Source organism: Xenia sp. Carnegie-2017, unplaced genomic scaffold (genome assembly GCF_021976095.1).
Source record: "Xenia sp. Carnegie-2017 unplaced genomic scaffold, XeniaSp_v1 HiC_scaffold_1, whole genome shotgun sequence".
NCBI lineage: Eukaryota > Metazoa > Cnidaria > Anthozoa > Malacalcyonacea > Xeniidae > Xenia > Xenia sp. Carnegie-2017.
In genome coordinates, this window is record NW_025813402.1 from 1,820,180 (window position 1) to 1,840,709 (window position 20,530).

General features: G+C 36.5%; 4 protein-coding genes and 1 non-coding gene across 7 annotated transcripts; 3 read left to right on the top strand and 2 right to left on the bottom strand.

The window, feature by feature from the left end:
- Positions 1–5,162: 5,162 nt before the first annotated feature.
- Trnal-aag lies at positions 5,163–5,244 on the top strand. The gene has a single exon. It is a non-coding gene; the product is annotated as a tRNA-Leu (tRNA).
- A 248-nt stretch (positions 5,245–5,492) lies between these two features.
- LOC124440344 lies at positions 5,493–6,618 on the bottom strand. The gene has a single exon (XM_046990730.1). The coding sequence runs from the start codon at positions 6,223–6,225 to the stop codon at positions 5,569–5,571; it is 657 nt and encodes a 218-aa protein (XP_046846686.1). The 5' UTR covers positions 6,226–6,618; the 3' UTR covers positions 5,493–5,568.
- Positions 6,619–6,666: 48 nt separating this feature from the next.
- Positions 6,667–10,893, top strand: LOC124440333 (O(6)-methylguanine-induced apoptosis 2-like). 2 transcript variants are annotated; one of them, XM_046990710.1, is made up of 12 exons: positions 6,667–7,001; positions 7,074–7,251; positions 7,323–7,444; positions 7,573–7,674; positions 8,108–8,156; positions 8,277–8,337; positions 8,526–8,601; positions 8,722–8,789; positions 9,094–9,143; positions 9,343–9,514; positions 9,867–10,060; positions 10,708–10,893. In XM_046990710.1, the coding sequence occupies exons 2-12, from the start codon at positions 7,173–7,175 to the stop codon at positions 10,776–10,778; spliced, it is 1,044 nt and encodes a 347-aa protein (XP_046846666.1). In that variant the 5' UTR covers positions 6,667–7,001; positions 7,074–7,172; the 3' UTR covers positions 10,779–10,893. The 2 variants fall into 2 exon arrangements, with proteins under 2 accessions (XP_046846666.1, XP_046846676.1); XM_046990720.1 differs by lacking the exon at positions 6,667–7,001 and having other exon boundaries at positions 7,064–7,251.
- Positions 10,894–11,734: 841 nt separating this feature from the next.
- On the top strand, positions 11,735–13,196 carry LOC124444664 (elongin-C). The gene is made up of 3 exons (XM_046995297.1): positions 11,735–11,903; positions 12,219–12,384; positions 12,810–13,196. The coding sequence occupies exons 2-3, from the start codon at positions 12,240–12,242 to the stop codon at positions 12,998–13,000; spliced, it is 336 nt and encodes a 111-aa protein (XP_046851253.1). The 5' UTR covers positions 11,735–11,903; positions 12,219–12,239; the 3' UTR covers positions 13,001–13,196.
- A 456-nt stretch (positions 13,197–13,652) lies between these two features.
- LOC124444631 (ribonuclease H1-like) lies at positions 13,653–18,889 on the bottom strand. 2 transcript variants are annotated; one of them, XM_046995269.1, is made up of 9 exons: positions 18,670–18,888; positions 18,461–18,584; positions 18,296–18,380; positions 18,003–18,077; positions 17,275–17,383; positions 16,389–16,446; positions 16,041–16,125; positions 15,434–15,558; positions 13,653–15,037 (listed from the first exon to the last, which is right to left on the bottom strand). In XM_046995269.1, exons 1-9 carry the CDS (start codon positions 18,780–18,782, stop codon positions 14,657–14,659), a joined length of 1,155 nt encoding a protein of 384 aa, XP_046851225.1. In that variant the 5' UTR covers positions 18,783–18,888; the 3' UTR covers positions 13,653–14,656. The 2 variants fall into 2 exon arrangements, with proteins under 2 accessions (XP_046851225.1, XP_046851215.1); XM_046995259.1 differs by having other exon boundaries at positions 18,461–18,889.
- Positions 18,890–20,530: the final 1,641 nt, after the last annotated feature.

Sequence of the window (20,530 nt, forward strand, 5' to 3'; positions counted from 1 at the left end):
AGTTTTTATTGTAAGATACAATTTTTATTGAAGTTTTGACATTTACTTTTCAAGATCCTTTCTTTTAACATATTCAGGTGTCAATGTGGTAACTGCCAAATAATGGATAATAACGAGAAATGTTTATGCTGCAAAGAGATTTCCAATATTTGTGACAAAAATTTAGAGGCAGTAGAAACGAATGAGACCACCGAAGTCCCTTTGTGCATTACACAACATCCTGGTTTTGAGCCTGTTTGTCTTAACAGGTGGGTTTTACAAACAGTTTGGTACCAGTAAAAGCAGCAATATGAGGTAGCATATGATGGGCCCGAGGACAAACTGTACCGCCATATTGCATATAGACAGTTGGCAAGATGGTGCTGGGGTGTCTTGGGTAGAGAAGTGAGAGTCATCTTGCCATCATGTGCAGTTACTGCATTAGAGAAACATTTCCTCCACCTGGCCTTGCAGAGGAATTTCAATTTGAAGGCTTTCACTATGTTGATGAATGAAGTATTTTATTATGATATAGGTATACTCATTACAATTACTTTGTATGTCAATATTAAAGTGGCATAGCCAGCTCATTTATAGGTCATGCTATGCACATTTATTATTATTAATTTATTACAAAAAAAACAGATTTACAAAGAAATGATTATAAATGTGGCTTGGCTATTACACTGGTTATAATATAACTATAATTAATTACATGAATAGTTTGTGTAATGCAGTGGTGAAACTAGCTATAGCAAAAGGTTTTGCTATGTTAATATTTAAGAATGAACATTTTTTAAGTAGTACAAAAGTTGTCTTCACTGATTCAACGTCATATTATATGGGTATGGCAAAACCTATTGCCATAGCTAACATCACCACTGACATTTTATGCAAATCTAGACTGATGTTCCTTTACAAGTACTTCTTTCCTGGGTGGACATGATTTAGAAATGTTCTTTGGAAGATTCTTGCCATGATGTACAAGTTCAATCTCCTCAGTTTTGCATGCATTCACAACCTCCGCAAGTAGTTTATCAATGTACTGGTACTCTTTCTTTTCTTTCATTGCTTTTACAACCCATTGCTTCTGTGTTTTAGCAAAAAACATTTTGTAACGGTCTTGCCCTTTGTTTGTCCCTGACTTAATGAATGCTTTATCATGTTTAATATTGTTGTTGTGATCTAATGCTGCTAACTGAGTGCGGGCTACCATTCCAGGAAATGAAAAATGCTCTCGCTTTGGGCAGGTCTTTTAGAAGCCTCTTGTCACATATCACCTTCTCTGCAGCGATATATGCTTGTGAAGTAGGAGATAACCACTTCTTCTGCTTTGTTTCTTTTCTGTTAATTGTTGGTGGCAACATTGATGAAAATATGTGTTCCCTTCCAGAAATGCTTGTTGGAAATGTGGTTAAGGACAGACTTCCATTTTTCCACCAATTCTTCTGCATTCTTGTTACAACTTGCAGAGCACCACCAAAGATGATTAGAAATGGACTTAATCCAATGGGTCAAGTCATCATTTCCTTAATGTTAGCCTTCTTTGTTAGTTTTTGTGACAGATTTAGACAAATGCCACACATCATATTGGTGATCAATATGAGGGTGTTTGTTTTTCAACCTCTGCATCCACAGTATTCAGCATCGACAGTGTAGTTTGGACTTCCATGGCATGTAAACTCCTCACAACAAATGAACACTGTGTTGATGCATCTTTGGTTTCTGGCTTGCAATAATTAGTTGGCAATGCTTCAGGACTGTCAGACGCACCCAAATCACAACTGTTATTTGCTTCAGGCTCAAACAATGAGAAAACATTTGTACTTGTGGAGGAACATTATTCTAAAATATTTGAAAGCTGAAAATAGAAAAAATAGAAATATTTAGAATATACTTTAGGCTATAACTTTTTCTTGATTAAAATTTAACAAGAAATGCTTTTACTAACTTCCTCCTTGTCTTGATCAGTCTGACGTTTTTCTGTACGATGCTCGCTAGACAGACGCTTTTTACTGGGTTGAGGGCCAAATGAAAAAATCGATGGTACTGCATCCCGCTTCAGTCGCCTTTTTAAAGGTTGCCATGGTGTAAGTTTCTGTCTTAGGTCCGATTCAAAACAATCGGGAGCAAAGTGCTCGCTGCAAACGTAACAGTATTGGAGAGGAGGTAGATTTTCTCCGTATTCTAGCAATCCATTATTATACAATTATGTACAATAATTAGGAAACTATAAGTTCATACTTTACGTCAAGGAAACTACAACTTAATTCTATGCACGAAAGGCTATTTTTACAATGGTTTCATGTAGGATTATTTTCTAACCGTAATGAGTTACACAACCATGTTTATTATTATTCAATGTTTATTAAGGGCAATAGATTGGTTTCACATCAGTGGAAACTGTTGTTAAGGTTGAATTCGGAGGACAAGCAAACGGCATTACGCACAGTTTCCACACAAAGAAACCTTCGTATTTTTAAAAATAATATTAATCGACATTCAAGTTCTATATGTAGTGCGGAAACTGTGCGTAATGGCCTTTATGTGAAACCGTTCTATTAAAACAGAATACAAATAACCAGCTCAATACTTGCATGTAAGCTATAAAGGTTGCTTGTGTATATACCTACGAATAAAAAATTCTGACGTTTCGAAAAGAAACATTTTGTGATTAGGAGAAGCATTTTGACGCAAGTTTATTATGACTGTGCAATGACTTTACATAAAGCTTTGAGAAGCAATTGACGATATGACGTCAATACAAGCCGCTGACATATTTCTGCTCCCACGCACCGGATGCCCTAGCTGCAGCATTTCAACTCATTTTTTGTGAAAATATTGAATCAAACAAACAAAAAAATTGCCGCATATTTATTTTCACGGGACAGACAAAGTTTTAAGACCAACATTATTTTTGGGTGGAGTTCCCCTTTAATGACAACCAGCGAAAACAACCACGATACCGTAAGCATAAAATATTGAAAATAATGCTTCAGGTTTTTGTGAAATAGACACACACATTTAAATGAGGTAAAATAACGTATATTTTGTCAAGTAATGCTTTAGCTATATTAGAAATAAATATCAAACGGCATTTTTTACACTGTCAATGTGTTGTTAAGCTTTAATGCATAATCCATTAGCATTACTTGTGTTTTTGACTGTTTGTTTACAGCTTGGTGCAACTGTCTTTCCTGAATAGATGGGTAAATCTTAGTTAAAACGTCCAAAAAGGAGTTAGAAAAAGTTAGCTTACCCCTACGACTTAAGTCGACTGGAAATATATTATAAGTAGGTATGTAATTTTTTGAGTTTTTTTTGGTAGGATTGATTCTGGGTGTCTTATAAGGTATTATGATATTCTTATAAATCTACTGAGAACTTATGAAGAAAATATCTTGAACTAGGAGAGCAAAAGATTGAAATTCAGAAATTCTATAATCATGTTGCTGGTTCTGTTTTGAGCCAAGATATTAGAAACTGGATTGTCATTGACAACCATGGATCTACTACTGAACAGAACTACATTAATTTCCCATTGAAAATACAATTTCATAAATTAAAGTGCATTGGTTTCTCTGACATAACACTTTTCTTATTGCTGCATGAAGGCAAATCTGTTTAAATAATTATAATGTAGGTGAAGATATTTAGCATGTTGTATAATTGTTATTGTACAGTCATTATTTATAATATTATGGCCTTGTGTAATGTATGTCAAGAAGAACTTATTAATTCTCAAAATGCTAACCTTCTTGCACTACTTTTCTCTTGTGTCCTTACAAATTGCAGTTACCTATACTAATTTTTCTAGGTTCAAACAACTTGACAAACTTTTGAATTTTACATTATGCCTTGAATTTTTGTTTTCGTCTTTTGATAAAAATATCAGTGAATGACTTAAAATCAAGTTTATCTAAAATAGTATTTTGTACAAAGAAATTATACATAATTTGAAAAGTCTCATGTTGAAGACAGATGTCGCTTCTTTTACTAGATTGCTACTCTTATTCTTTTAAATGATATCGTAATTCTTCAAGACATAAAAAGTTCTTTGGCATCAATTTTGCTCGTTCCACATTCAACTTCATTGCAACCATGCATCTTATGTGAATTTTTAATCACCTGGAATTGAAAATGTATGGATTTTGTCAGATGATGCAGTACTATATTTAATGTTTCATGCATGTCATCATAACCTTTTCTTGAGCAAATATTTTAAGGTAGGAGCAAAATTTGGCCCATTATTGCACAAAGTAGTTTTTATCTTGATTTTGATGTACTAACCTGTTTACTATAACAAACAATTCATTTACAGAAACACCAGATGGAATTTATAAAACTTTTAGCATAAAACAAACCTTTACACACCATCATCAAAATTGTCCATAATCTGTCAAATTATCCAGGCTAGCTGTTTAATACAGGTATTTTTTATCGTACGACATGTACCAAAGAGCTCATTAATTAATCCTGCACTGCATTTGATTTCAATACAGCTCTGATCTTAATATTTGCTTCATATTTTCAGAAAAATATCATGAAAACACCCTCCATTTCTTGAAGGTAAACTCAGTTGAAACAAGGAGTTTTAAGATATGCATATCTCGATAAGAATTGGTTGCTTTGCCTCGTCTAGCAAGCGATTAAGTAAAGAAAAAATAAGACTGGATAAACATAACTTAAATTATAACTTAGGAGTAAAAACATTCACAAAATATATACCATCACACTTCAAGTATTGACTTAAAACAAAACACTGAACACTTTAAATAGTAAAGAATCTTACGTTGCTTACCGTAGTCATGAAATGTTTCCTTTTCTGACATTACTTCAGCATCCGTATACCAAACAAGTTTGCAGCATGTTTTAAAGATAAAATTTCTAAAAGTTTTTGTGCTTGGCATTGATATTTTATATAATCGCAATTGTGGTTGTCAAATCCGGGTGGGCGAAAAAAATTTTATTTTATGAGCCCGCGTCTTTCCGCTGACTTTGACAACCAAAATCCGCCATGTTTTTGACCACGCGGCCGCGCGCTAATAATTTATAGTAATTTGGTTGACGTTTCCCCTCCAGGTCTTATAGAACTCAATGGTTATTCAATGGTTGAAATTGAATTTTTCTCAATGACATTATCAACTGGTTTAAAAACACATATTTTGCTCTCTCACACGACTGGTAGCGTGGCCGAGCGGTCTAAGGCGCTGGTTTAAGGCACCAGTCTCGTAAGAGGCGTGGGTTCGAATCCCACCGCTGCCAATGTTTTTTATATTTTCGAAATTACTTTTTCCAAGCTTTATGTTTTTGTTGCATATCAGCTATAGCCTTAACTAAATACTTCCCATTAAAAATTTTAAAAAAGCTCCTACGTGCACCTCAAAACGGACATATTTTCAAATTTTGTACCTATTCGCAGGCAGTAATTTTCGTCAGTGATTTGTGGATATTTAAATTCTTAGTCCCCCCCCCCAGTTCATAAGTCCCACTCTCTTAAAACACAAAAATACATTAGCAGCAAAATTTTTTGGTAATCTATTTGCGTCATTTAAATTAATTCAAAAATATACATTTTTCACAATGTTATCATTTAATCTCATCCTGTTCCTTTTCTTCGTCTATGCAATTTTCATATTTGTGTTTTTTTCCGTCGATGTTCATTCTTTCCTTATCAAGCGAGCCACCGTCCTTCTTTTTCGGTTGAATTTTATGGACAAGAGCAAACACCGGTACTTTGTCGAATTTTTTAACGGTATTGTCGTTTCCGCTTTTTTCCGGGTACAAAAAGCTCTCCGGGTCTTTTACCCGGGGTTTGCGAGTCCCGGATTTCATGCGCGGATAACATATGAGGATTTGCACTGCGGCGAACATGACTCCCCCTAACATCATGAAAATACTCCCTACGAGAACAAGAGCATCCAGCATTGAATTGTACTGGATTGCATCTCCGACTGGCTCTTCCGGGCCGCCATTGTGTACGAGATAATCGACCTCTCGTCTTCTCACCAATCCGCCGACCAAAGCTATCACAAGGCCAGCAACAATCATGGAGGCGGATATGACGCGGACGAGACACAAACGGCCATCTGTCTTTTGCGGTAATAATTGATATTTATCGTCGGCCGCGAGATCTTCCTCGCTAGTCGGGTCATCTTCGAACAAGTGTTTGTGAAGATAACGAACACCAAGCCTTGGTTTGGAAGATTTACGTTTTAATCTCTTGTGCCTTTTAAACTGTGGCATGTTTTATGGCAATTTTCTTGATTTGCACCGGCTCTCTTGTCTTCTTCAACCGATGTCTTCGATAAAAGTTTCTTCGAATGTCGGCCTTTTCACATTACCTTGTTTCTATCTTTCACGACTACGGCAAGTCTTCTCGAATGCGTAATAAAGCGTTGATTTCTCTTACCAGCAGGCTTTGCTCAGAGTTTAAAACATGTTTTCAGAACGGAGAGAAAAAACTTCATGTTTTCTCTTCGGCAGACATCTATCAAATGACAAACTTTAAAACTTTTTGCGTGGTTTTGGGGTTCTTTAAACCGACTCTCATCTCAACTTGCCCAACACAAAGACAATGTGACGCTAAGATTTTCTGTTTGAATTTCTAATAAGTTCTATTTCTTTCAAAGGTGATATCTCATCTATTTTGATCGCTTATCATTCTTATTTGGGGCGACAAACGTGAAAGAAAGCAATCAATTGTGGCAACTCCTATTGGGCGCCTTATTCGACATGAGAATAATTCACGCTCAATCATTGGTCGAAAAGGGTTGACGAAAAAGACAGATGTTCTCCTATGGAGCTGGCGATAAGATTTCCCGCCCATTAAGACATCCATCTATATTCAATTAAGTCACCGTACACAAAATGCGTGTGATTATGATATTTAAGCTGAAAATAAAAAAATTAGAACAGCATAAAAACACCAAAAAGCGGTTTATCAATGGCCTTGATAATTCCATCTATTCACCATCTGGTATCTTCCAATGTATTGTCCCATCCTCAAACACGACAATGAGGTGTGTTTTCCATGGGTAAATTATGCATATTCATTAAATGCGAAAAAATTTCCTAATTCGTCTTTTATAAAGTTCATTTCAAAAATCATCATCATCTTCTGGAAGACAACTACAGTTGTATATGATATCAGTGTGCATCGTCCATCGTCATGGAAACAGTGAACAGACAACATGGCGACCGACAGTATAGTCTTAGAAGAGAACAGAGGAAGATTTAGCTACCGAAACTCAATAAAACATCTCCACAAAGGTGCTATAATTTTATTTCCGATTTCAAAAGTTTTGTATATGTGAAAATTTTAATGTTTTTAACGTCTCTAGGTCACGGAATAGTGGCAGCTTCGTCCTCAATACCAAGCAAATTTCAAACAATTGTGCTAGACAACTCCGACAATAAAGGATTTTTATCAAGAGCAAAGCGGTTCCAAAGTCTTGAACCTTTAGTAAGGCATTAGTATCAACAATTAATAGCATATGCTTTTATTGTAGTTTAGCAGTTAAAACCCAAAAAGGCGTTTCGATCATTTTGAATTTTGAATTCCTTCTCTGTAGACTGTAATATTGTTTTCAGAATGAAAACCCCGGCCCCGGGACTTACCGAGCGCCGGAACACGACATCAATACCATATCTCCTTCGTACTCCACTCAAGGTACTGGGACATTTGCATCCAAGGTTAGATCCAAGAAAACTTGTTAATGATATAATTGTATGCCTCTAAAGTAAATGGTTTGAACCCGGGAGTAACCCATCGTTACATGTTTGTAAATGTAGATCGTCCAAGTTGGTATAGTCCTGAGAAAAACTGTTTTTGTTGTTGTTGACTGACGTTTCGACAACCTTCAGAGGTGATCATCTTCAGAGTCAAATGAGGAGTAAATATCATGTTAGCCGTATTAGCAGAAGAACCAGATAACAAGTACGGCTAACCTGACGTTTACTTCTCATTTGACTCTGAAGATGACTACCACTAAGGATGTCGAAACGTCAGTCAACAACAACAAAAACAGTCCTCAGGACTATACCAACCTGGACAATCTACATCTACAAACATGTAGTGATATGTCTCTGGTATTTTATTTTGATTTAACATTTATTTGAACTTTAGAATACCCGATTTCCTGTGAAGAAGAGAGTTTTTGCACAGCCAGGACCAGGTGTTCAAATGCTTAAAGATTTTAAAAACTTTTCAAAAGCTATCGGAATTGTTAAGTTGAAATTTACATTTTCCCCTTGCAAATAGAAGTGCGTGTGTTTTATCGCTTTTCTGAATGTAGGTGAATACGAACCGTCAAAGCCACCTATAAAAATTGATTTCAACCGAGCCAATGTAACAAGGTGATTTTATGTCGGGTTTTTCTCTTGAGAAAAAGTTTTGCAAACATATTTAACTCATTTATTTATCAGATATAATCAATGTTATAATCGTCAGATGTTATCAATACTGTTATGTTGATCAGATCTAATCGTCAATTGTCATCAATATAATTATCATCAGACATAATTATTGATCTTTCTTTTTCCAGTAATTTCCATTTACCAATTGCTGTTCACATAAATGAACGAAAACAACTGCAAGCCCCAGCACCAAATTCATACAAGGTTAGATCCTCTAGATTTTCTAGGTTCTGAAACTGACCAATCACAGTCCAGTATCATTTCTTGCTATTTGAAAATGTGAAAGTTCCCGGGTTTCGTATTTTTTTTATAATTTTTCCACAGGTTTCCAAAGCAACCGGTAAAGTTGTCCATGATAACAATGTTACTGCTTGTGCCGCCTTTAAATCAAAGTAAGACATGCCTAATTGTCGTAACAAGTGAAGATTCAAACTCACAAGTTTGATATTAAAAGTAGGGATGTATTGCCTCTATTGAAGTACATAAATATGGATCACCACACTTTGCTTTAAGACAAATTTAGATCATGTGCTCTATGACGTCACGTTCGTGACGTCATGCTCGTGACGTCATATTTGTGATGTCATTAGTACAAGCACGAAAAATTTGTCGTTTCCAAAGCTCTGCCATTTGATATGTTGCTTATTGCTGCGACTTGACAGTTATGTTTATATCGTAATTTCTTTTGATTTTTAGTTCGAAAAGAGAAACTTTAAGTGCAAACAAGAAGAATCTTCCTTCTCCATGTAAATATCTCAGTATTATGAAGTCACCACCAGAAATCAATAATATATTCGTTCAAGACATCAAAACCTATGACGTAACCTAATGACGTAACAGTCAAAAACATAGTGGCAAAACTTTGGCTCGGTGACCTCGAAGCCTGAAATTTTTTGTTGTTGGGGGAACAGCAAAACTCATCGTGAAGATCTTCTTTTCTTTCAGGCCAATATAATGTCAACGATGTTTTGCTTCAGAAAAATTCAAGTGCGGCAACCGCCTCTTTCAAATCAACCACGGAACGTAAAGTGACGCAAACATCAGAACACGCCCCAGGCCCTGGTTCATACAACCCTTACAAAGCATGTAGCGATCCTAAGAAAGGATACAAGTTCTGGTCAGTTTAAAATTATTTGTGGTTATCGAATCGGGGGGGGCGGTACTAAGTTGTGGGGGTTAACTCATATATTCAGTTGTGCCAGACTGATTTCTTTTAAGCTGTTCGCTTTCCTCTGATGGAATGTCTTTGCCTTTCATGTGTTTTAGCTTCATTATAAACTTCTAAGCTCTGATTATCTTGTTATTCCTTGAAAACGCAGTTCCCCTATTGTTCAATTCATTCGTCACCAGGCTCTACTCGGTCAGTCTATCGCGTTAAACTTAAAACGACTCGCACTTTTTTCAGATTATTCCCCGTGTTCTTTAATACCCACGTTTCTCATCATTTATCCATAAATGTTCATCTATAGTCGGAGGCACTATCTCAGTATCTCAGCTCCGGCATTGGAGGTACCGGAATTAGATCCCTCTCCTGGACCCGGTCACTATAATCTCGTGAATTACAAAGGTGAAGAGAAACGCTACATGTCGAGTTCAATGTTTGTGTCGACCACAAGTCGCTGGAAGCCTGGTACCGACATTGAGACGGAAATACCCGGCCCAAGTAAGTCAGTAAAAATCAATGTCGTTACTTCCGGGGGGTGTAAAAATTATTGTGCCCTTCAGAAGATAGCATGGCGTTGCTCAGTAGATGCCGAGACACCCTCCGGCTCCAGTAAGTCAATGAATGCTAGTCAGGGGTGTGTGAAATAATTTTCGTTGTCCGTCATTAGGTCTATAGACGGACAACAACAAAATACAAACTTCCTCAAAACTGAAACCAAAACCAAGTCTAGATATTACCCCACCCCCTGCTTGTAAAAATCTCAATTTAAATCAATGATGAAAAAACCAACTCTAGATATTACTCCCCCCCTCCGCTTTTAGAAATCTCAAGTGAAATCAATGATGAAAAAACCAAGTCTAGATATTACCCCCTCCGCTTTTAAAAAGCTCAATTTAAATCAATGATGAAAAAACCAAGTCTAGATATTACCCTCCCCGCTTTTAGAAATCTCAAGTGAAATCAATGATGAAAAAGGATTATAGATTTAGATGACGATGCTTCAAAACAAATTAATGATTTAGAAGATGCTGAACTTTAAGACAGAAATGAATAAATATGTGTTTTTCTTTGCAAGGATTTCGCATTGTGTTAAAGTTTAATGTTTTATAAAACGACAGGTTCCCTTAAATTGAAATATTTTTTAGCTTCGTATCGTCCGCGACGTATCGGCAAACAGTCTTTCATCTATAACCCCTCTCGAAAATGGATCACGTGACCACCCTTGCACGTGAAAAATGCATGGTCATATGTTTAAGACGATCAATTTTTATTGTATGTTGACAAATGTAAATACATTAGTTGTACAAAATTTACTCACAGAAATGCGTAAAGTTCGTGTGTTGTTTTTGTGCTCTATTGGGAAGCCGTTGGCGTCGACTTATAGGAAGGAGGAGGCCTACAAATTTAGCTTCTTGCTTACAGTCAAAATACAAAGTGTCACGCTTCCGCTTCGTAGCCTGTTGCGATTTCCTGTTATACAAACTAATTAAATGTCAATAACAGTAACGTTTTCACAAATACAGAAGCGATTTCAGCAACAACAACGTGTAGTGTAGGGCTCTGTAAGCTTCCATTATCTTATATTATTATGGAAACATTCTCGATATCATCTAAATTTGATGCTTTAAGCCAGACTTTCGTTGGCGTTGTTGAAAATGTTTTCATATTAATATAAGATAATGGAGCCTACAGCCCTACATGTTGTTGTTGCTGAAATACCTTCTGTATTTGTGAAAACGTTATTGTGATTGACATTTAATTAGTAAATATTACGGAAAATCACAACAGGCTACAGAAGCGGAGGTGAGACACATTTTGTATTTTGACTGCAAGGATTATGATATAGTGAATATCATGTTTTTACAGGTGGGTCAATTTTTCAAATCAATAAACAGATCTTCTGACATGATGCAGAAAATCGAAAACATAAATAACTAATATCAAAGCAGTTTCAATACTGCATCAACTGTAAGTGTTTGCATAGAGTTTTCATACACCTACAGCTTTTTAATGTTTCCAAAGCCCCCTGTATTGTGCATTTTCTCTCTCGAACAAACTTTTTGAAGATACAAGAATTCGTGTACTTTAATATCCGTGGATACAAAACCCGGTACTACGAAAAAACGAAATTCAAATAAATCGTTTCCAGACCTCTTACGCGGTTACTTATACACGCGTCAAACAGTCTGGTTGATGTCATCTCGTGCGACTGTTCGTCTCTTTATTCACTTTATTTGTGTGAAAGACGAGGCTTTGTACTACGAAAACCTCAGGGATCTCCTGAAAGAGCAAAGCATGCTCCGGGTTTGAAAACGATTATAAAAGAACACAACAGATCAAGGTAAATTTTCGCTTTAATAGTTTTCAATTAACAGAGCTACTGACGTACGACGCAAGCCATTTAAGTGCTAAAGCAATTGCTCAAATTGTAGCTTTGTATTAAGTCTTGAATTTCAATCAAGAAGTCTTATTTTGATGTGTAAACACTTATGAAATATAATTTTTGGTTATGCTTTTCCTCATTCATAATTGTGAACGAAATAGAAACTAAAACAGGAAGTTTTAAGGACAATTTCTGCTATTCATCACAACTCCTTGCCATACTCAAAACGGCACAAAACATCGTCAATCTATCAATCAATCCTTTAATTTACAGGAATTACTTGGTGAATCAACCATGGCAAATGAACCAGGTTATGGTAGCTGTGAGGGGCCTGAGGCCCAATATGTGAAGCTCATCTCGAGCGATGGTCATGAATTTGTTGTGAAGCGCTGTTATGCCTTAACATCAGGAACCATCAAAGCAATGCTTAGTGGACCAGGTATGCATTTAGTAGATTTATGATGAATGAAATTTTCAAAATTATCTTGGCTTTTTGAAAATCGTATTTTAATATGGGGTCTCCATTTAGTATGTGTTTAAAGAAGGTAGGGATGCTGTATGATCAATGTGTACATTTGTGTACAAAGCTGCTGGGGGTCTACAAAGCTGCTGTGATGTACAAATGAGGTTTTGGAATGTGATTTTAGTTCACTGAGTGAAGCATGCTATTTGTACATTACGTATGTGTAAATATATAATTTATCATAATTATGCATATCAACAGTGTTACCTAAACTGGCCAAGATAACAGAAATAGTTAAGCTTAACATTTGTTTTAAGACCTTGTTTTTTCAAAACCTTGTCCGAGAAAGAAATTTTTGTGTAAAGGTAGCTTGTACATGAACACTTTTGTATGTCCTTCAGGTCAGTTTTCTGAGAACGAGACCAATGAAGTCCACTTTCGAGAGATTCCATCGCACATCCTTTCAAAGGTTTGTATGTATTTCTTATACAAAGTCCGATATACAAACAGCAGTACAGAAATACCCGAGTTCCCAATTGCACCAGAAATTGCATTGGAGTTGCTCATGGCTGCCAACTTCCTTGATTGCTGATTGTTATTGTGGACATAGACTTTGCATAAAACTGGGATGGTTAGGGTAGTTGTCATTGTGATAACGGGAATCAATCTTTTTCTTGCCTTCGATATAAGATATTTACATTTTGAAGTGTGAAATCAATGTATAAAAGTCTGCCGCATAAAGAGCCAAAAATATAAATATATTAGCGTGAAAGTAGCTTTCCCTTAAATTTTTCCTTGATTTCATTTTCACTTTGAACAATGCCAAGGCATGCCTTGATTTCATTTTTCATTTTTGATAAACTGCTTTCGTTTTGCCTTTGAATAACACTTTTAAACATTCAAGTGATTGGTTTGCATTTATCAGCAACTATCACAAGTCTGTCATTTCAAGACTGAATGCATATTCATGCAGTTTATGATATAGAAACATTCAATGAAGAATAATTATGGAAAAGTTGCTTACTTATATATCAGCGTAGTGCAAATAAACAAGACAATTTTGTTAAACTAACAGTGTTAGTTTTAAATGGCGTAATGTTTCCAAGGCATCAAAGAATGAAATCATTGTAGTCACTCAATCCACTAATCAAAATGGTCATTTTGACTCATAAGGGAATCAAAATTATCATCATCAAACAAGCACATTATTGTTATGAAGAAAATAAGTTTTGCACTCTCGATAGTTTTCATGTTTTTACGTCAAAAAAATATTTAATTTGTGCTTTGCTCTTTCAAGCTACATTATACTACAAATACCACAAGATCTCTAACCTCTGTAGCTCCACCACACAGACCACAAGATCTCTAACAACCTCTGAAGCTATACCACACAGACCACAAGATCTCTAACATCTTCTGTAGCTACACTACACAGACCACAAGATCTCTAACATCCTCTGTAGCTACACTACACAGACCACAAGATCTCTAACATCCTCTTTAGCTACACTACACAGACCACAAGATCTCTAACATCTTCTGTAGCTACACTACACAGACCACAAGATCTCTAACATCTTCTGTAGCTACACTACAAAGACCACAAGATCTCTAACATCCTCTTTAGCTACACTACACAGACCACAAGATCTCTAACATCTTCTGTAGCTACACTACACAGACCACAAGATCTCTAACATCTTCTGTAGCTACACTACAAAGACCACAAGATCTCTAACATCTTCTGTAGCTTCACAACACAGACCACAAGATCTCTAACATCTTCTGTAGCTACACAACACAGACCACAAGATCTCTAACATCTTCTGTAGCTACACTACACAGACCACAAGATCTCTAACATCTTCTGTAGCTACACTACACAGACCACAAGATCTCTAACATCCTCTTTAGCTACACAACACAGACCACAAGATCTCTAACATCTTCTGTAGCTACACTACACAGACCACAAGATCTCTAACATCTTCTGTAGCTACACTACAAAGACCACAAGATCTCTAACATCTTCTGTAGCTACACAACACAGGCCACAAGATCTCTAACATCTTCTGTAGCTACACTACAAAGACCACAAGATCTCTAACATCTTCTGTAGCTACACTACAAAGACCACAAGATCTCTAACATCTTCTGTAGCTACACAACACAGGCCACAAGATCTCTAACATCTTCTGTAGCTTCACAACACAGGTCACAATATCACTCCTATCCTTGAATAGTGTTACTAGTCCAAAATTATTGTATCATGTCTGTGCTGTTTTAGACTACTACCCAGACTTCTATATTGTAGTTCAGCACCTGGCTTTGCTACCATATCTGCCCTTTTATTTCTGTGTTGCTGTAGATTTGTATCCAAACTTCCATATTGCTGTTTGGCACCTTTCCTTGCCGGCATATGTGCCCTTCTATTTCTGCGCTGTGGTAGATTAGAACCCAGACTTCCATATTGCTGTTTAGAATCTTGCTTTGCTAGCGAATCTGCTCTTTCATTTGTGCCCTGCTGTAGATTAGTACCCAGACTTCCATGTTGCTGTTGGGCACCTTGCTTTGCTAACATATCCGCTTTTTCATTTCCAAGTACACCAACATGTCCTCGTACATGTGTCTACATAAATATGATTTTCTTGTTAAAAAGTTTAATGTTGAAACCGACACAACTGTATCATTGAGAAATAACACATCAACCAGAATTATCGGCTAACCAAGTTGTAACTTAAATGCGGAGTAGTTTGTGTTTGCAAATTTCCAGGGGGGTGCACACCCCCACAAAAATAGCATACATACTGTAGATTTATAATATTATAAGCTAGAAAATTGTACAAGACTGAGTAAGACCCCCCTGGAAAACCTGCCCCACCAGTCTGATGAGCATTTATCTGCCCCAGGGGACGTTGTTGTTTAAACAATGCAATGTATGTAAAACAAGATATTTTAGGGGGGTTAGAATTGTGCCAGCAGAAACTGTCCCCCCCTCCAGCTATAACACCTCGGTGTTTCTTACCCATTTGACATCAATTATTTGACAGAGATTATATAATTTGACAATATCTTGTTTGTTTTTCACATCTTGACCATTGGCAGTTTTAAAACCATTTAATTTCCAGCCTTTCATCCATTTTGTCACTGCTATAAATTGAAAGAAAATGACCTAATCATTTCAGCACTGTTCCTTTCCTCCCACCCAATGCTAGTTTTGTCTTGTAAAGAAGATACAAACTATTTAGTGTGTACTGGTTACCTGTTCCTTTTCACCCCCCCCCCCAAATGCTAGTTTTGTCTTGTAAAGTTAAGAAGATACAAACCATTTAGCTACCTGTTCCTTTTCACAAATGCTAGTTTGTCTTGTAAAGTTAAGAAGATACAAACCATTAGTGTGTACTGGCTACCTGTTCCTTTCCATCCCCAAATGCTAGTTTTGTCTTGTAAAGTTAAGAAGATACAAACCATTAGTGTGTACTGGCTACCTGTTCCTTTACATCCCCCGCCCCAAATGCTAGTTTAGTCTTGTAAAGTTAAGAAGAAGATACAAACCATTTAGCTACCTGTTCCTTTTCACCCCACACCCTCCCAATACTAGTTTTGTCTTGTAAAGTGAAGAAGATACAAACCATTTAGTGTGTACTTGCTATCTGTTCGTATTTCGACCTTGGGAATGTTATGCTTTACTGCTGTCTCCAAAGCCTTGATTGCAGCCTAGTCATATATAAATGAAGCATATAATTAAAAAATGATGTCAAGCCTGGGATGGATTCAGTCTAGTTCAAATTTGATTTCAGTGGCTCATTTGAGGATGTTTTTATGTGATTCTAATCAAGTCTAGGGGGTAGAATCACACCCCCCACTAAATCCATCTCTGTCAAACTAGTTGCTAAGAGCAACTATATAAAGACAGTTATTTCCAACAATCCATGCACTTTTCAATTGTATAACTTGTTAAGATGACTCGGAAAACATACATTCAACTCTGCTCTTTGATTTGTCTCTGGTTTTCCCTGCAGTCTTTCACTTGCATTTCTTAAAAAAGTGTAATTTTTAGTCGAGTTAATCAAATTGTGATGATTAGTTAGGTAATTTCTACCAAGTACATACAAATCCCAATAGGATTATGTATTGAATGTAGATATGATCTTCGCACTTTGGCTGGACAATTTAAGCAATTGTCTCATGAATTGTCCGCTTAAATTGTCCAGCAAAAGTGCAAAGATCATATCTACATTCAATTTCAAACACCGCACTACATATAACATTCTTTCTAAGGATTATGTATATAAATAGGATAACTAGGATCATGTTCACACCCACCCACCCCAAGTACATGTCAATCCCAAGCTATACCTATGATCATTTTCACCCCAGTACACACCAATCCCAAGCTATACCTATGATCATTTTCACCCCAGTACACACCAATCCCAAGCTATACCTATGATCATTTTCACCCCAGTCAGTACACAACAATCCCAAGCTATACCTATAATCATTTTCACCCCAGTACACACCAATCCCAAGCTATACCTATGATCATTTTCACCCCAGTACACACCAATCCCAAGCTATACCTATGATCATTTTCACCCCAGTCAGTACACAACAATCCCAAGCTATACCTATAATCATTTTCATCCCAGTACACACCAATCCCAAGCTATACCTATGATCACTTTCACCCCAGTTAGTACACACTAATCCCAAGCTATACCTATGATCCTTTCACCCCAGTTAGTACACACCAATCCCAAGCTATACCTATGATCATTTTCACCCCAGTCAGTACACACCAATCCCAAGCTATACCTATGATCATTTTCACCCCAGTCAGTACACACAAATCCCAAGCTATACCTATGATCATTTTCACCCCAGTACACACCAATCCCGGCTCGTGCTGTTTGCCTTCCATTTCCAAAACAACAACCATCAGAATAAACGACTTCACGGCCTGGATCACACACTAATACAAAACAATTATAACAAGCATTATTTTTCACTGTCTAAGAAACAAAAAAGGCAGGAAATGTTTTATCACACACTCCTGAGAGCCCAATTATGAATCAATGTGCCCGGTGGTATGGGTTGTACAAAGCACATTTAGTTGTTGCATTCGCACAGCTCAACAAGAATCCCACCTGCCCACCCGAATGGATCACTATAGACATATGTGATTTTGTATCAAAGACTGTTTAGTTAAGTCTACATTTGACTCTGAAGATGACTACCGCTAAGGTTGTTGAAACGTCAGTCAACAACAACAAAAACAGTCCTTCCAAGGACTATACCAACCTGGACGATCTACATTTACAAACATGCTTTTTTAAGTGATGTAATAGTAGCTGTATTAGTGGTTTGGGTGAGTGATAAATGTCCAGCTTGCAGCAAATTGGCGACAACAGTTTTGGGTGAATATAGAGTTTATATTATATCCTTAAGTGCAAAGGCATGATGTCTACACAATTAAAGTTACTGGAGGAATCAGGAATTTCTGTGGTTGAATAGAATGCCATTTTTAGTATAAAAAGACTGGTTTATGATGATAACAAACTATACCAACAAGTGAAATAAAGGTACAAGACCTTCCTTTAATCTTTTTGTTGTTGTTTCATAGTCATTGCCATCATTTGTTTTCCTTTTGCATCCTTTCGTATTTCCTTAAAGTGGAATAAAATGTTAGTACCTCTCGGTATATAGAAGTGAACATTTCTAAGATGCAATCGTCTTGTCTATGTCTTGCTTAGATTTTTTGCACTAATAACGTGGAATCAACAACGGTAAAATAGGCCAAGTTTTGCATTAATATTTGAATTTCGTGCACAAGATTATGCTATTGTATTTAAGGTTGGGATTTGGTCATGAATTAAACAGAAACCTTGGTCTGTCGGTTGAACTTCAAGACTGACATTCTCGAGATTCTGTTTATGATTTTCCTTCTTCGGAGTGGGTGCTTTCGCGTGCTACACAAGTATTATTTTAAAAAATCGATGTGAAGCCTTCTTAATTCGAGATAGTATGAATGATGTGTAAAGTATTTTACAAATTTCCTTCTTTTGTGATTGTCCCTCGGGTCGACTGTGTTCATAAACTCCTGGGCAGCTTCAAACGTTGGAAACTTCTTAAAACGCGAAACCACACCGTCCACTTGTTCTTTACATTCCTGCCTATTGTAGTAAAGCCAAAATACAAGTAAATAATATGGAAATGCTCCAAATAGACCCGAATATAAAGATCTTTTCAGCTTCATACCAAGAAGTGTAAATTCCGGTTTTACGACCCTTACGAACGGCATAGAACGGCATTATTGAAAGATGAAGTTTACTCAAGGCCTCCAGCAATCTTTTGGGTGAAATCCTACGCATATGAATGAGAAATCCGCAATTCTTTGCCAAAGTTTTGTACGTATTCTGTTTTTTATATCAAGAAATTCAAATGTCAATAAGTACCACGTGACTACTGTGAAGGTACCACAGGATTCACCACAACAATCGAAATTAGCATAAAGTGTGAAGTTGACACCACATTCATTTTAATATTATTAAAGGACACATGCAAGCTAGAAGACAACTTTATTTTATTGTAATGCCTATAGCATGAAAATAAGACGTACCAAGTTTCAAAGTCGTCCGCAAAATATTTCAAAAGATATTTAGGGTTATAATCGGTAAAAACACGATAGTCGATGACCATTGCTAAAACGCCGTGAGATTGTTTAAGTCTGGGAACTGGGAAAGAGTGACGTAATAGTTGACATAAACAAGCATCGTTCTTGTACCGTTCTACGACTTGCACGGCTTTCGGTTTTCAACGGTTTTCCTGTATTATCGAAGGAATTATTACTTTTGCGAGAAAAGTTAATTCAGGATTATATTTAAATCTTTTGTGCTCTTCTCGTTTTCGTGTAACGCTAAATGATGAAGGTACGTTATCGCTTCTTCTTGTCTTACGGTCGTTCATGTCTTTTATCATTCACTGCATTTGTTTGTGCTTTTCAGCGCACTGCTGGTCGTCGATCGAAATACACGTTTGACGTGAATGCAATTGTTGCAGCCATGTCAAATATGTCTGGCGACCAAAACGCTATTCCAAAACGACCAAAACGAATTTCCCCCAGAAGCTATTCGACTCTCTTACAGAGAGTCAAATAGCTTCTGGGGTGAAATTCTAGTTGAACTTGGGATTAGAAACAAATTTCTTGCACGGAAAAACCTTTATCTTTGCTGGCACGATAACCGGAATGGCATGCGATCTGCAATCGAGCATGGGCGATTAGAGGTACGCAAAGGATATTTAATTTCATATATTGATCATTTGTTTGACAGTAAACGGTTTATGAAATTTGTGCGGTTTGAAAATTATCTTAAACTTTCTGATTGGTTGTTTGTGTAAAGATTACGAATTAATTATTTTTCAAAACGTAATGACCGTTTGAATATTTGTGATATCTTCTGCGCATGCGCTGTTATATAACCGATGTTTGTGCTTGAGAATTATTCAAAGCGGAAAGCAAGGCCAAGAATTTTCCGCGAACTTAAATTAAAATGCAATTTGTCATTTGAGTTATTAGGATTGTTGTATTTTTGCTGTATTTGATACGTCGCTCGCTCAGTGCATTGCGATCGAAAATTTATAGCATTTTGTACTTCGTGATGTTATCAATACAACATTTTGTATAATTCATCGATATATAGTTGCATTATATGAAGCGTTAATCCTCACTTAAAGACGAAATAAAAGTTACATCGTCGAAAATATCGCTAATCTATTTATGTAAAACACAAAAGTTACAAGCGTTTTGAATTATCGGTTGGGTGGAATATGTACTGGTCAGAAAATTGTGACTAATCCTGTGGTACCTTCACAGTAGTTACCACGTGAGCACAACAGGTAACCCAAGAAAGGATTTCCGGAAGTTATAGGAATTTTTTGGAAGTTCGGGTTTCTCAAAAAATTTGCGTTTGACGTGTATTCAATATAATCCTTGTTAATTCAAAATGTCAATTGAAGGCGGATTTATCGCTATCAAATACGTGATATGGCAATATTTTTATTTTCCACTTATATCAATACTCAATATTCAATATAATCCTTGTTCACAAACACAAACAAA

Bases quoted from the DNA above. Each gene is read 5' to 3' on its own strand.
- LOC124440344 (XM_046990730.1), bottom strand. From the start codon at position 6,225: ATGCCACAGTTTAAAAGGCACAAGAGATTAAAACGTAAATCTTCCAAA.
- LOC124440333 (XM_046990710.1), top strand. From the start codon at position 7,173: ATGGCGACCGACAGTATAGTCTTAGAAGAGAACAGAGGAAGATTTAGC. The intron at 9,515-9,866 runs GTCAGTTTAAAA...GTTCATCTATAG, and splicing joins AAGAAAGGATACAAGTTCTG to TCGGAGGCACTATCTCAGTA. The intron at 10,061-10,707 runs GTAAGTCAGTAA...AATATTTTTTAG, and splicing joins GACGGAAATACCCGGCCCAA to CTTCGTATCGTCCGCGACGT.
- LOC124444664 (XM_046995297.1), top strand. From the start codon at position 12,240: ATGGCAAATGAACCAGGTTATGGTAGCTGTGAGGGGCCTGAGGCCCAA. The intron at 12,385-12,809 runs GTATGCATTTAG...TATGTCCTTCAG, and splicing joins AGCAATGCTTAGTGGACCAG to GTCAGTTTTCTGAGAACGAG.
- LOC124444631 (XM_046995259.1), bottom strand. From the start codon at position 18,712: ATGCCGTTCGTAAGGGTCGTAAAACCGGAATTTACACTTCTTGGTATG. The intron at 17,384-18,002 runs GTCTTGTACCTT...GTTTTGTATTAG, and splicing joins AACAAAAAGATTAAAGGAAG to TGTGTGATCCAGGCCGTGAA. The intron at 16,126-16,388 runs GTATGTTTTCCG...ATATATGACTAG, and splicing joins ATCAAAGAGCAGAGTTGAAT to GCTGCAATCAAGGCTTTGGA.